General features: G+C 43.2%; 1 protein-coding gene across 3 annotated transcripts in view; it reads left to right on the top strand.

The window, feature by feature from the left end:
* The window catches only part of DECR2 (2,4-dienoyl-CoA reductase 2), a 30,765-nt gene extending 25,969 nt beyond the window's left edge, over nt 1-4,796 (top strand). For all 3 annotated transcript variants that reach the window (XM_029576750.1, XM_029576752.1, XM_029576751.1), the window contains exons 9-10: nt 176-364; nt 2,508-4,796. In XM_029576750.1, the coding sequence (XP_029432610.1) occupies nt 176-364; nt 2,508-2,542 (224 nt within the window). In that variant the 3' untranslated portion in view covers nt 2,543-4,796. The remainder of the gene's footprint in view (nt 1-175; nt 365-2,507) is intronic.
* The last annotated feature ends 8,559 nt before the right edge of the window (nt 4,797-13,355 follow it).

Raw genomic sequence — 13,355 nt, 5'->3', positions numbered from 1 at the left:
AAATGGGATAGTTGGGATGTGGGGTGAGACTCCATTTCAGCAATGGGAGGGGAGTGGGTCCGGAAGATCACACATTATTTCTCCTATATTTGCGTCTTAACGCTGCCTGAAATAAGACCATGTTTAAAGATGGTCTCTTCTAGGCATGACCATAGTATGTGCTCTCTTTCCTCAGGTGGTCTTGAGGCAGAAGAAGCTGCTCACTTCAGCACAGTTCCACTGCAGCGGGCAGGCAATAAAACGGAGATTGCTCACAGCGCCTTGTATCTGGCGAGTCCCCTGGCATCCTACGTGACTGGCACCTCCCTGGTGGTGGATGGCGGGAGCTGGCTGACCTCTGCCAATCACTTCTCAGCAATATTTGGTAGAGCATCTCCCTCTGCTAACCTCTAGGTTCTGTGTAACACGTGCCCTCTTGAGGCTCAGATGCCACGTAGAAGACATCACAGGCTGCTTCTCCCGAACCCTGCCATCCTCATGGCCCTTTACAGTGCTGAGTATAACCTCTCTTGTATTGTAGATCAGAAGAATGACAGCTGCTGATACTGTTTGTGAAAGGTACAGCAAACCAATCCTAATCGGAAATATACAAAACAAGCAGACACCTCTGGACTGGAGCTGAGCCAGTGGCACTTGCTGCCCGCCAGCTGTTTACCTTGTCGTCCCCCCGGTAGGAAGGAACAAGGCAGGCAGTAGAGAGAGAGAGAGGGAAACGGAGCTTGGAAACTCCCCAAACAATTCTACAGCATTTTATATTAGATCCTAATAGTCACAATCCTACACTGCAACTTATTTTCTCAAGCTGGCTCTCTCACCTCTGCCCTGCCTCAGCATTGAACATTACCTGTGCGCGGGTATAGTTCCTGTTGGGTGCAAAGGTGTCTGCCACATGAGATCACGCGGAGACAGCATTGTCCTTTCCGTAGATTAACCATGGATTCAGGTGACCAGGCATTTTCAATGTAACAAGTAAAACTGCCAAGAAACAAATTTGCTGTGTGGGGTGAAATCTTGGAGTGACGTGGAAAGAGTTGGGCACTACGCTGGGGAGAATGTAGGCTTAGGCTGATAGCTGCAGCAAAAGGGCACATCTTTTTGATTAAATGGAGCGTGCATTGGTTAGTAACCAAAGCTGGAACATGAGAGACTGTAAATTGATCAATGCATCCAGTAATTCTGAATCGGATAAATTCTAAAAGTGATCACATATTGTGGCTGTAATTGCTCTGATTGGCAGGCCTAAAAATAAAGGCTTTGATATATTTGCTCTGGAGTGTAATCCTTCTTTTTTTTTTTTTTTTTTCTTCCCAGTGGCATCCTGGCAAAAGCAAACACATTGTGCTATCTGTCTTGCCAAGAGTTTAAGGGGCCCCAAACATGTTTCTGTCTACAAATAAAAAATGGACTTGCCATCATTCATCCCACCTGGGCTTACAGAGAGTAAACCGGGATTCAGCACCGGTTACCTGCCTTCTTCTGCTTCTTAGCGCATTTGAAATGTGCTGCAAAAGGACAGACCTGGCTGTAACCAGCTTCTAGGGTGACCCCCAAGGGGATAGGGAGAACCACAGGGGATTCGGGGGTGCAGAGGGAGACGCCCAAGGCGATTGCAATATTTGTATATGAATCCGTTCTGGAGAAAGTAGTAAAAGCAGAGGCTGCACCAGAAGTCCAGTGTGAGGAGAGACTGGGCCAGATTTAAGGAGCAGGTGGAAAATCATGGCTGTCGATTGCCCAGTTTTGAAATAATCTTTTTATCCAAGGCTTTTGTTTCCTGCAACTTGTGGAAGGGAACATTTTCCACAGAAATATCATTTAAGAAAAAAAAAAAAACCAACCCACTTGTGCAGAAACCATTGTAGAACTTCCCACTAAGGAGTGAATTTCAAGGTGGGGCAAACGTCTCTCAGGCCTTTCTACACCAATCTTTGCTTTTACACTTTTCTAGTATTATTTTCGTATCCAGGAGAAGATTTGAGCAAACATTAAGATAAAATTGTACAAACTTAACTGATGGGTGGCTTTCTTACACTTTTTTTTTTGCCAATTCCATAAAGATGACCATAAACATTTACATATGGTAACGGAATAAATAGTGTACAATGGTTGTAGTACAAGAGGATTTGGTAGAACGTTTGACGATAGGCTCAGGAGTCATAAAAGGAAGGCTTCCTTTACAGGAAGGGTCATGGGTGCCTGGAAGAGCCCCTCACTGCAGGGGGGGGGGAGGGGAAGAAATGGTATCAAAATTCAAGAAGGCCTGGAAAAAGCACAGAGGCTCCTGACCAGGGTTAAATGGGTAGATTACATAGGCCTGATCGTTTCTACAATGCATGCTACCAGTTTCTCTCTTTGTGTTTGAGATCGACGTCCATGCAGTATGCCAGACTGTCTGTTTGGGTTTTGCCCAGTCACACTAATAATATTTGGCTCTGCTTCTGCATCTTCCATGACCCATTACTGCTCTTCCTGTGGAACATACTGACCTCCAATGGTGTCTTTTACAGATCAATGGGCCACAGAGGTGAAGAAAGACGAGTGAGGAATGATGAAGGGCTTGCAGAAGAAACTACAGATCTGACCTATGGACCTGGCAGAAAATGACTGTGAGGGCCCGTAGAGACCCTTTTGTAACTGGGGGTGGGGCCCCTGGATCTGGCTTATGATGACAGAGTAGGCAGCTGAAGTGCAATCCTCTCTCTATTTCTTGCCTTCGTGACAGTATTTTGGGACTGAAGGAGGACTTCTGGGCATTTTGTGATGGTGTCTAGACAGGTCACAGTGAAGCAAAGCTCCTCTTGTACATGCAAGTAATTTTGTGGGGAGGGGAAAATTCTGTGCTGAGCCACTAAAAAGCAGAATAGGTGGCAGGATTAATGTGAAGTCTCCTGCGAGGACTTTTGGACTGGTCTGGACAATAATCACCTTAAGGAGCCAAGGCAAAAATAAGCTTCGCTTGCATCCCTTTGCCCCCATGTTTTCTCCTCCATCTGTCGTCCCTTGTGGAAGAGTTACGAGGCACATTTGAATGTGGAAGGCTCTGTTACAGAAACTGTTTACACGTACACCAAAGCGTAGGTTTTTAGAGGGTTTTCTAGGGAACGCTTAGCAAAATGTTTTACAAATAAGGGAAGCTCTGCCAGGAGCTGGGAATCGTGAAGGCAGAGATGTCTGGCCTGGCCCTTTAACTGTAAATTACATTCATTTTACCAAAAGCAAGATGCTAGACAGACCCTAATATAAAATGGTCTTCACGTGTTCTGCTGTTCCAGTTGTAAGTTTGCATCCATATTATCTAATCTTTAAATACCTATTAGCCTTACCGAGGTACCATCTCTTTCCAACTTCTCTTAGTTTTCCTGGAACTAATTTTATTTTTTAGTGGGTTAATATCATGTGCCTGTTCTTCTTGCTTTTTTCTACCTGTTAATTTTAACTCTGCTGCACCCTGGTGATTAGAGCAAAAGTGCAGTTAAGACCACCATTTACAGTTTGATCCTACGTATGTCACTTAATTTCCCTGTTCTCAAATGTGGATTGTTCTTTTGTGGGCTGGGGTCTTGAGCTTGTGAACATGTGTTATTTATATTAGGCCACGAGAGGTGCACGGACAGTGCTATATGGATAATAAATATTAGGGGTAATGTTCCATGCAGAATGGTGGGGAAGAGGAGATGGCAGTGACATGGGTTACATAAACCATGGACACAACTTGTGCTAATGTGACCCCCTTTTGGGGTCTTTTGCCCTATGTCTAATATCTGTGCACATATTTGTCTGTACAAACAGTGGTGTTAAGGGGGTGATAGAACTGTGGTCTAAACTGCTTGAAATATAAGCTGCTTCCACCTCCTATTAGGCTGTTATTAAACCTGTACCTGAGGAGTCTGACAGGTTAAAAGGGAGAGTCCCGTGGACTTGCTGTACACCCATGTGAGGGGGAATTATTGCAAGCAGCCATACCAGCTCTGCCCCATGCCCTTTAACATAAATGACAATCCAGATAAAGAGTGTTTTAAAAAATGAGTCATTTCTTCCCCCCCCCCCCCCCCTCCATGTATATTCACTTATTGTGCCTGGTCAGGAATCCTAATGAGCTGAGACTTGCACCTGTTCAACTGGGGCATTGTCTACTCCACTCTTATTTGCACAGGGTACATGACATACACACTACACGTGGAACCACCCACGCATTGGTGGTGTCTCTAAGGATCGGTGATAATATGCTTTTAGTTTAAATATAACATTTTTCTAATCACTCATAAGAGCACTACATTCTCTATGTGGTGTGCACTGTGCAGTAATACAGAAGCAGAACTGCACTATTGATTAAAAATGGTATGGTTAGGGGGACACTGTAATAGTCTAAAGAGGATTGGACACTTGTTTACAGTTGTGATGCCTGAAGGCAAATGGAAGGAAGAGGGTTGATGGGTCCTGCTGCTCGGTCTCTTGACTCCAGCTGTCTGGGTGCTGTGGTACACTATGATACTAAAACTTTTATATGTTAATTAAAAACATTTCAAAAAGCATCATAAAGACATGCAAAGTAAAACTGAATTATTAGCAACAAAATGGCTAGCAAGCTTCATCCTTTAGAGATTCTGATTTGCTGGCTGTGCCAGTTTCCCTAAATTGTCACCACGCAGTGTCTCTCCAGTTCCCCTGGGAGCAACCTGGTTCCAAACGTCACCTAGAAAAGGATCTGCGTGCATTGTGCAGGATGTGTTTGTGAGGCTATTTTTGTGACATGATATCCAAAATAAATAAATATTGATCAATGGGATCTCATACCAGTTGCACTAGTTTGTGACTCCCCCCTATAATATGATTGCTTCAGTGAATTAAGGAGAGCAGCCGGAAGTGATGCGTTGGAGGCTGGTAAGAACAGGACAGGAGGGATGCAGATAAAGTGACAGGACAGAGCTCTTGGTCACTTTCCCAGGACTGTCTATCCACTTGTTCAAACTTACCTCTCTGCCTTTCCCCCTTTCTGTCTCTTCTTTGTGCCCACATGACGGTTTAGTGACTTTGAGGGATGTGGTGCCAGGAGATACCTGTGCCTTCGAGTTGGGGTTAATCTTGATGGCTAAGAAATGATGCCACTGAGGTCTAGAAGGTGTGCCATGCTCATGAATTTCAAACATGCTAATGCGATTCCTTTTGTGTATCTGCTGCATGTTTTCACTATGCAGTCTTATGAAGGGACCACCTTTTTTTTTTTTTTAGTTTTTATTTTTCCCAGGAATTTATCAGTGTTTTCTTATAAGAACAAAAAATTAGAAGTCACCACCTGAGTTCTCCTGTTGTTTTTGTAATAAACTGTTAAATTCCCAGGCAAAATAAAATAAAAAGTGAAAACAGAGGTCTCTAAGTACATGCATGTATTTTATGTATATGCTGTGGACATGGTTTTTCCCTAGAGGGCAGTAGAGGACAAAGGAAGCTGAAGCAAAATCTATTTAGCAGAGGGGCAACCTTTTTAACACATTCTTTTTGTGTGTGTGTGTATGTATATATATATATATGTGTATATATATGTGTATATATATATAGGTATAGAATTTTAAGGTCGAAGGTCAGTCTGTATCAATTTATTGGAAAAATTAGTGGTCCTTAGAGAAGGACTGACCAATGAGGCTCTTTAAAATGTGGGTTAATTTTGGCCTTTAAGACCTCTAGTTCCTACTTCGGCATCCTTATGAAAGTCCTTATTGGAAATTGCCAATTGCTTTTGTGGGGTTGAGGTTGGGGAAAACTGTACTTTGTTTTGTTGTCTGCTGTGCCATGCTCATATTTTAATTGCATCAGCTCCCTCCTCTATAGCCTTCCCTAGCTCCTTTAGGAGATGCTGCTCATCTCCTTACCTGCTTGAAGTAGGGACCATCTCCCACTCATCTGCAGAGATTTCCCTTTTGTTAACTAGAATTCTTCATGGACCTTCCTTTCTTTCTATTCACCTTTCTTATTCCTGCACTTCTAAGAAAGGTGACCTAAACCATAATTAAACCACTTCCAGTGGTAGATCCTTCTCTACTGCTGCTTCTCTCTGAAATAACCCTCTGCCCCATCCCTCAGGGTGTGTTCAACTCATCAACACTCTCTCCAAACCTCATTTCAAAACCTCTGTCTGTTACCTGAAGCCACTCTTTTTGGTCTAGGTTACAGTGTAGGCATGATAAAGCTTGAAGATATTAATTTTTATTTTATTTTTTTTATAATATTGTAGATCAGAGCTTTACACTTTTTTCTCATTATGGATGTAAGGATTCTAGAACAATATACCTCTCACAGCAAAACAAGTACTAAAAACATAATCAAGCAGACACCTCAGAGACTGAATGGATGAAAAAGAGAATTAATATAATATTAAGATCACATATGAACTGACATTTTGATTCCCTGGTTTAATGATCCCAGATTGGTCTTATCAGCCATCTTCAGACCGACAAATAGGACAAGCATGAAAGACAAATCATCCTACTGCTGGGGACTGCTATGTGAACTTTAAATTATATGAAATAAATACTCTATTTTTGCATCTAGTACTTCTATGAGATGCCTACAGGCAGCTGTTTCTAATTTAGAACAAGACTGTCCACAATCTTTTCATTCAGTAGAAGCTAAAACGTGAAACTCGATCAAAGTACATCCTAAAATTCTAATTTCAGAGGACTGAGTTTATATAAAGTGTGGCAGGATACAACTGCTTTTGTGGAATAAATCCATTCACCCACCAGTTCAAGAAAAGGTCATCAAAGGTATATATTCTATATCTATATAATGTAAATGTCAAATTTTCCATTAAAAGAACAACCCAGAAACAAAGCATCAATAAAGCATTGTTGGGGATTTCCACCTCTTACCACAGTACATCTTGCTGTTTCTAACAGCTGCAGTGTTAGTCCATTTGAATGCACCCTATCAATGGGGTATGCCTTTTATGATTCACTGATTGTAACCACACATATTTCCTAGTAAAATTGTATAATTTGCTCATTTGAATTTTGACTTGAAAAAAAAGAGACTTAGCTCTCGAAAGCTAGTCGAGAAATGTATTTTAGTCCAATAAAAAGATATCACCTTATATATATTTTTTTCTAACAGATGAATCATCACCGTAACCTTTTATGTATAGATAATCCAATTAAAAGCCCAAAGGTTTGACTACGTGTAATGCAATTTATTTCCAAAATGTTAAAATCTTAGGGCAGGCAACTTAATTTTGAAAACTTATGACACAGATGGGCCTGATTCACTAAGGCTTTCTTTCTATTCTATATCTGTGGAAAGGTAGCTTAGTGAATCTGGCCCGTAGCTGCCACCATTTTTAACCTTTTGGGTTCTGAATTCTACTGGAGAGTCTGGCATTTGTAGCCCCTGTGCTCCATATTCTGCAGGAGTCTCTGCCAGGGTCAGTCCCTTACTCCACGGTCTGCTGTTTTTGGCTTGCAGATTTATCGAGGTGTCGTGGAACCAAGCCATCCCTCCTGGTATGAATGGGGACTTTGGTATGTGAACTTCAGTGTAGAGCAAATGCCATTTCTGGCCCCTGTGTCTATTAGGACAGTGTTTCTCAACCTTTTGGATGCCAGGAAGCTTCCTCAAATTACATGGCCCAGATGCAGTGCCGATGAGGTGGGGTGGGGAAGATATACTTCTCTTTCCCAGGGGCTGATGTAATAAGGGGTGCTAACATTAGCACAGCTTTTTACTCCTGTTTTAGTGCCCTTTTTGTGGAATAAGTTAACTCTGATATGTAATAGGTTTTAACTGCTAAAAAAAAAAAAATGTTAAAGGGGCTCTTAGGGAAGATAAGGCCATTGCAGAAAAACTAAATGAATTCTTTGCTTCAGTGTTTACTAATGAGAATGGTGGGGAGATACCAGTTCCGGAGATGGTTTTCAGGGGTGATGAGTCAGATGAACTGAACAAAATCACTGTGAACCTGGAAGATGTAGTTGGCCAGATTGATAAACTAAAGAGTAGCAAATCACCTGGACCCGATGCGTATGCATCCTAGGGTACTGAAGGAACTGAAAAATGAAATTTCTGATCTATTAGTTAAAATTTGTAACCTATCGTTAAAATCATCCATTGTACCTGAAGACTGGAGGGTAGCCAATGTAACCCCAATATTTAAAAAAGGCTCCAGAGGTGATCCGGGTAACTATAGGCCAGTGAGCCTGACTTCGGTGCCGGAAAAAATAGTGGAAACTATTCTCAAGATCAAAATCGTAGAGCATATAGAAAGATGGTTTAATGGAACACAGTCAACATGGATTTACCCAAGGGAAGTCTTGCCTAACAAATCTTCATTTTTTTGAAGGGGTTAATAAACATGTGGATAAAGGGGAACCGGTAGATGTAGTGTATTTGGATTTTCAGAAGGCATTTGACAAAGTCCCTTATGAGAGGCTTCTACGAAAACTAAAAAGTCATGGGATAGGAGGCGATGTCCTTTCGTAGATTACAAACTGGTTAAAAGACAGGAAACAGAGAGTAGGATTAAATGGTCATTTTTCTCAGTGGAAAAGGGTAAACAGTGGAGTGCCTCAGGGATCTGTACTTGGACCGGTGCTTTTCAATATATATATAAATGATCTAGAAAGGAATACGACGAGTGAGGTTATCAAATTTGCAGATGATACAAAATTATTCAGAGTAGTTAAATCACAAGTGGACTGTGATACCTTACAAGACAGGGGTGGGCAGTTCCAGTACAGAGAAGGGCAACCAAAATGATAAAGGGGATGGAACAGCTCCCCTATGTGGAAAGGCTGAAGAGGTTAGGGCTGTTCAGCTTGGAAAAGAGACGGCTGAGGGGGGATATGATAGAGGTCTTTAAGATCATGAGAGGTCTTGAACGAGTAGATGTAACTCGGTTATTTACACTTTCAAATAATAGAAGGACTAGGGGGCATTCCATGAAGTTAGCAAGTAGAACATTTAAGACTAATCGGAGAAAATTCTTTTTCACTCAACGCACAATAAAGCTCTGGAATTTGTTGCCAGAGGATGTGGTTAGTACAGTTAGTGTAGCTGGGTTAAAAAAAGGTTTGGATAAGTTCTTGGAGGACAAATCCATCAACTGCTATTAATCATATGCTATATGTTATACGCTATATATATGTTATATGCTATATATATGTCATATTTTTATTTATTTATTTATTTAAGGTTTTTATATACCGGCAATCATGAGAACATATCTTGCTGGTTTACATGAAACGGGAGTGCATTAAATACATCAAACTAGAACTCAGGTGACCGAAAGTACAGTTACAATTAACAAGGGTGGCAGAACTTGGTGAAGAGGAAGAAAAAGGAAAGAATAAATGGTTAAACGATATACAAGTCACATTACAAGTTATGTACAAATGGCATGATTAATGGCTGAATGTTTTGAGGAGTCCTTGGGTTGTGTCCTTGGATTGTGTCATTAAATTGTGTCTTGGAAAGCTTGCTTGAATAACCAAGTCTTAAGTCTTTTCCTAAAAGTTGGGAGGCAAGGTTCCAGTCTGAGATCTGTGGGCAATGAATTCCACAGAAGGGGGCCAGCTGTGGAGGTGGCGCGATCTCTTAGGGTAATGTGTCTAGTCGTTTTTGCAGGGGGAACTTGGAGTGTGCCTCTATAAACATCTCTGGTAGGTCTTGTCGAGTTGTATACTTGGAGAGGAAATTGAAGATCGAGGGAAGTGCATTGATGTATAGTTTTGAAAATGATACATATGGTTTTGTACATGATACGGAAGTATACTGGTAGCCAATGTAGCTCTTTCAGGATGGGAGATATGTGGTCTCTTTTTCTTGTGCCTGTTAGTAGTCGGGCTGCTGAATTTTGCACCATCTGTAATGGTTTGGAATAGGAAGAAGGCAGACCTAGCAAATAGGGAGTTGCAATAGTCTAATTTTGAAAAAATGACTGCCTGGATGATCGTTCTGAAGTCTTGAGCATGGAAGAGAGGTCTTATCCTTTTCAAAACCTGGAGTTTATAGAAGCAGTCTTTGGTTGTTTTGTTGATGTGTGCCTTGAAGTTTAGCCGGTTGTCCAATAAAACTCCTAAGTCTCTAACTTGTGCAGTAGGTAGGTTGGTGGGAAGAGTAATGTTAGGTGTATTGTTCTCGGGAGAGATGAGTAGGATTTCTGTCTTGGAGGAATTTAAGATGAGGTGAAGGCTGTTGAGAAGTTGTTTGATTTTTTGGTGGCATGATTCCCAGTAGTCAAGAGTTTTAGAGTATGTGTCTTTGACGGGGATGATGATTTGAATATCATCTGCGTATAGGAAGTACTTTAGATTGAGGTCAGTGAGAAGTTGGCAAAGAGGAAGCAGGTAAATATTGAATAGAGTCGGAGATAATGAAGAACCTTGTGGGACTCCTATGGCAGAGTCAAATCTTGAGGATTCCTTGTTTTGGAGTTTAACTTTGTAACCTCTGTTGTTGAGAAAGGTTTTGAACCAAGATAGGACGGTGCCGCAGATTCCTATGGACGATAACTGGTTTAAGAGGATGGTGTGGTTGACCGTGTCGAACGCTGCTGATAGGTCTAACAAGATCAATAGAAAAGAGTTTCCTTTGTCGAGGCCCAGTAAGATATGGTCTGTCAACAAAGTGAGGAGGGATTCTGTGCCTCGATTTTTACGGAAGCCGTGTTGTGGGATGAAGAGAAGATTGTCTTCGATGAAATCTGAGAGTTGAGAGTTCACTAGTTTTTCCATGATCTTGGCGATGAATGGGAGGTTAGCTATGGGGCGGAAGTTGTTAGGGTCCTTCGGGTCTAGGTTGGGTTTCTTTAGGAGCGGTGAGATTGAGGCCATTTTAAGATCATCTGGGAAGGTTCCTTGGGCTAGAGAGCAGTTGATGATATTTTTCAATGAAGTGGCTATTGTGTCTGGAATAGATAGAAGAAGTTTGGAGGGGATGTGGTCTGCAGGATGAGACGAAGGTTTCATTCTTCTCAGGATGGTTTGTATCTCCGTGGAAGAGACGGGTTCAAAGGTGTTTAAGCTGACGTTTTTGTGGGCAGGTTGTTGATATGTCTGGAGGTCGGCTGTATTGGAAGGCAGTTGTGTTAAGAGATTGGTGATTTTATTTTGGAAAAACTGAGCGAGTTCTTCCGCTTTGGGTTGTGCCATGTTGCCTGGGATTTCTCGCGGAATGGTTTGAGTGAGGCTGGATACATAAGCGAAGAGGGCTTTGGCGTCAAAAACCAGGTTGTGAATCTTAGATGCATAATAGTCTTTTTTTGATTTTGAGGTGAGAGATTTGTACTGGTAAAGTGTGGATTTGTATGAAAAAATGGTGATGTCACAAGGGGTTTTGCGCCAAGTCGCTTCTTTTTTTCTTAAACTTTGTTTTAGTTTTCTGAGTTCATTAGTGAACCACGGTTGTCTGTTGGATGCATTGGTGTGAGATCTTTTTGTAGTTGAAGGACAGAGCTTGTTGGCTATGTTTTCTGTTATGTTGTTCCAGGAGCGAATGGCAGTGTTCGGGTCGGTGAGGTCTAATAGGGGTAGCTGTGAGACCAATTGGTTGTTAAGGTCTTCTGGTGAGCATCGCCTCTTGTAGTGGAATGAAGGAGAGGGGGAGTAGGGAGTGTTGGATTTTTTCAGCGTGAATGAGGTAGAGATGAGAGTGTGGTCTGACCATGGAACCTTTTTGTTCTTCAAATTGGATGTAGTCGTAATGCCCTTGTTGACGAAAATCAAGTCCAGAGTGTGACCCGCTTTGTGTGTGGGTTCGTTGACTAGTTGTTGGAATCCCATAGCAGACAGGGCTGTGATGAGTGTTACGCAGCTGTTAGATGGTGAGGGATTGTCTATGTGCAGATTGAAATCTCCTAAAATGATTGCTGGAGTATCCAGGTTGATGAGCATGGTGGTGATTTCAAGGAGGGGGGGAGACATCTGCTTCTAGGAGTCCCGGGGGGGCGTAGACAAGAAGGATTTGAAGATGTTGTGAGGTGAAGAAGCCGACTTCCAGTTTTGAGTTAGAGCTGAAAGGATGTTGGGAGAAGTTAAGGCTTTTTTTGGTAGCCAGAAGGATGCCCCCTCCTCTTTTTTTCAGTCTCGGGAGTGAGAAGAAGTCATAGGTTTGTGTAGGTAGTTGGTTTATTAAAGCTGTATCTGAGGGCTTAAGCCATGTTTCGGTTACTGCACAGATATCTGGCTTGGCGTCGGAGAGATAATCATTGAAAATTAGGGATTTCTTCGTTAGAGATTGTGCATTGAAAAGAGAGAGTGAAAAGAGGGAGAGGCCTAGAAGCTGGGTAATTGGTGTGATCAAGATAGGGGTGAGGGTTTTTAAGTTATTGTGAGGGGCTCGTCTGGTAGATGTTCTTTTAGATAGGAGGCGGTGTTGTAAGATTGGTATTGGAAGAGCAAGAGACATTGTGGGAGGTTAGCTGGCTGGCGCAGAGTGTAGGCGGATGGCAGATGGGAGGATAGGCTGAGATTAGGAGATAAATAATTGGTTGGTTAGTGCTCTGGAAGAACGCTGGAAGGATGCTTGCTAAATGGGCGCAGACTGGTTGCTTGCTGAAAAGGCGTAGACTGGTTGCTTGCTGAGAGGGCGCAGACTGGTTGCTTGCTGTGAGGGCGCAGACTGGTTGCTTGCTGAGAGGGCGTAGACTGGTTGCTTGCTGAGAGGGCGCAGACTGGTTGCTTGCTGAGAGGGCGCAGGCTGGTTGCTTGCTGAAAGGGCGCAGGCTGGTTGCTTGCTGAGTTTGCTTGCTGAGTGCTTGCTGAGTTTGCTTGCTGAGTGCTTGCTGCGAGGGCGCAGACTGGTTGCTTGCTGAGTTTGCTTGCTGAGTGCTTGCTGAGTGCTTGCTGCGAGGGCGCAGACTGGTTGCTTGCTGAGTTTGCTTGCTGGTTGCTTGCTGAGCGGGCGCAGTATGGTTGCTTGAGTGCTTGCTGCGAGGGCGCAGGCTGGATGCTTGCTGAGTTTGCTTGCTGGGTGCTTGATGGGAGGGCGCAGGAAGGTTGATTACTTAGAGGGCGCTGTAAGGGCACTGGGTGGTTGCTTGAAGGAAGAGAGCTGGAAGGACGTGAGCATGTTGGACGCTGGTTGAGCTCTAGTGTAATATTGGTGTGAAACTGCTCGGGGAAGCGAGGGTCGAAACAAAGGGGCAGGCCCCTTTGTCGCGCTCCTTCGTGCGCGCGACGCCCGGCGCGCGACGCCAGGGAGAGTGGTAGTTTAAATACCCCGCCGGTCGTACCTCTGACGTCACCGCCGCGACGTTTTTGTGGGCGGTTCGGGGTGAAGGCTCGCGGCTCGGCTCGGGGCCTGCTGGTGGCGTGGGCTCGTGGTCCGGGTCGAGGCCGGCTGGAGGCAGGGGTTCGTGGCTCCGATTG

The sequence above is a fragment of the Rhinatrema bivittatum genome, chromosome 14, assembly GCF_901001135.1.
Source record: "Rhinatrema bivittatum chromosome 14, aRhiBiv1.1, whole genome shotgun sequence".
NCBI lineage: Eukaryota > Metazoa > Chordata > Amphibia > Gymnophiona > Rhinatrematidae > Rhinatrema > Rhinatrema bivittatum.
This window is presented reverse-complemented; position numbering and strand designations above follow the sequence as displayed.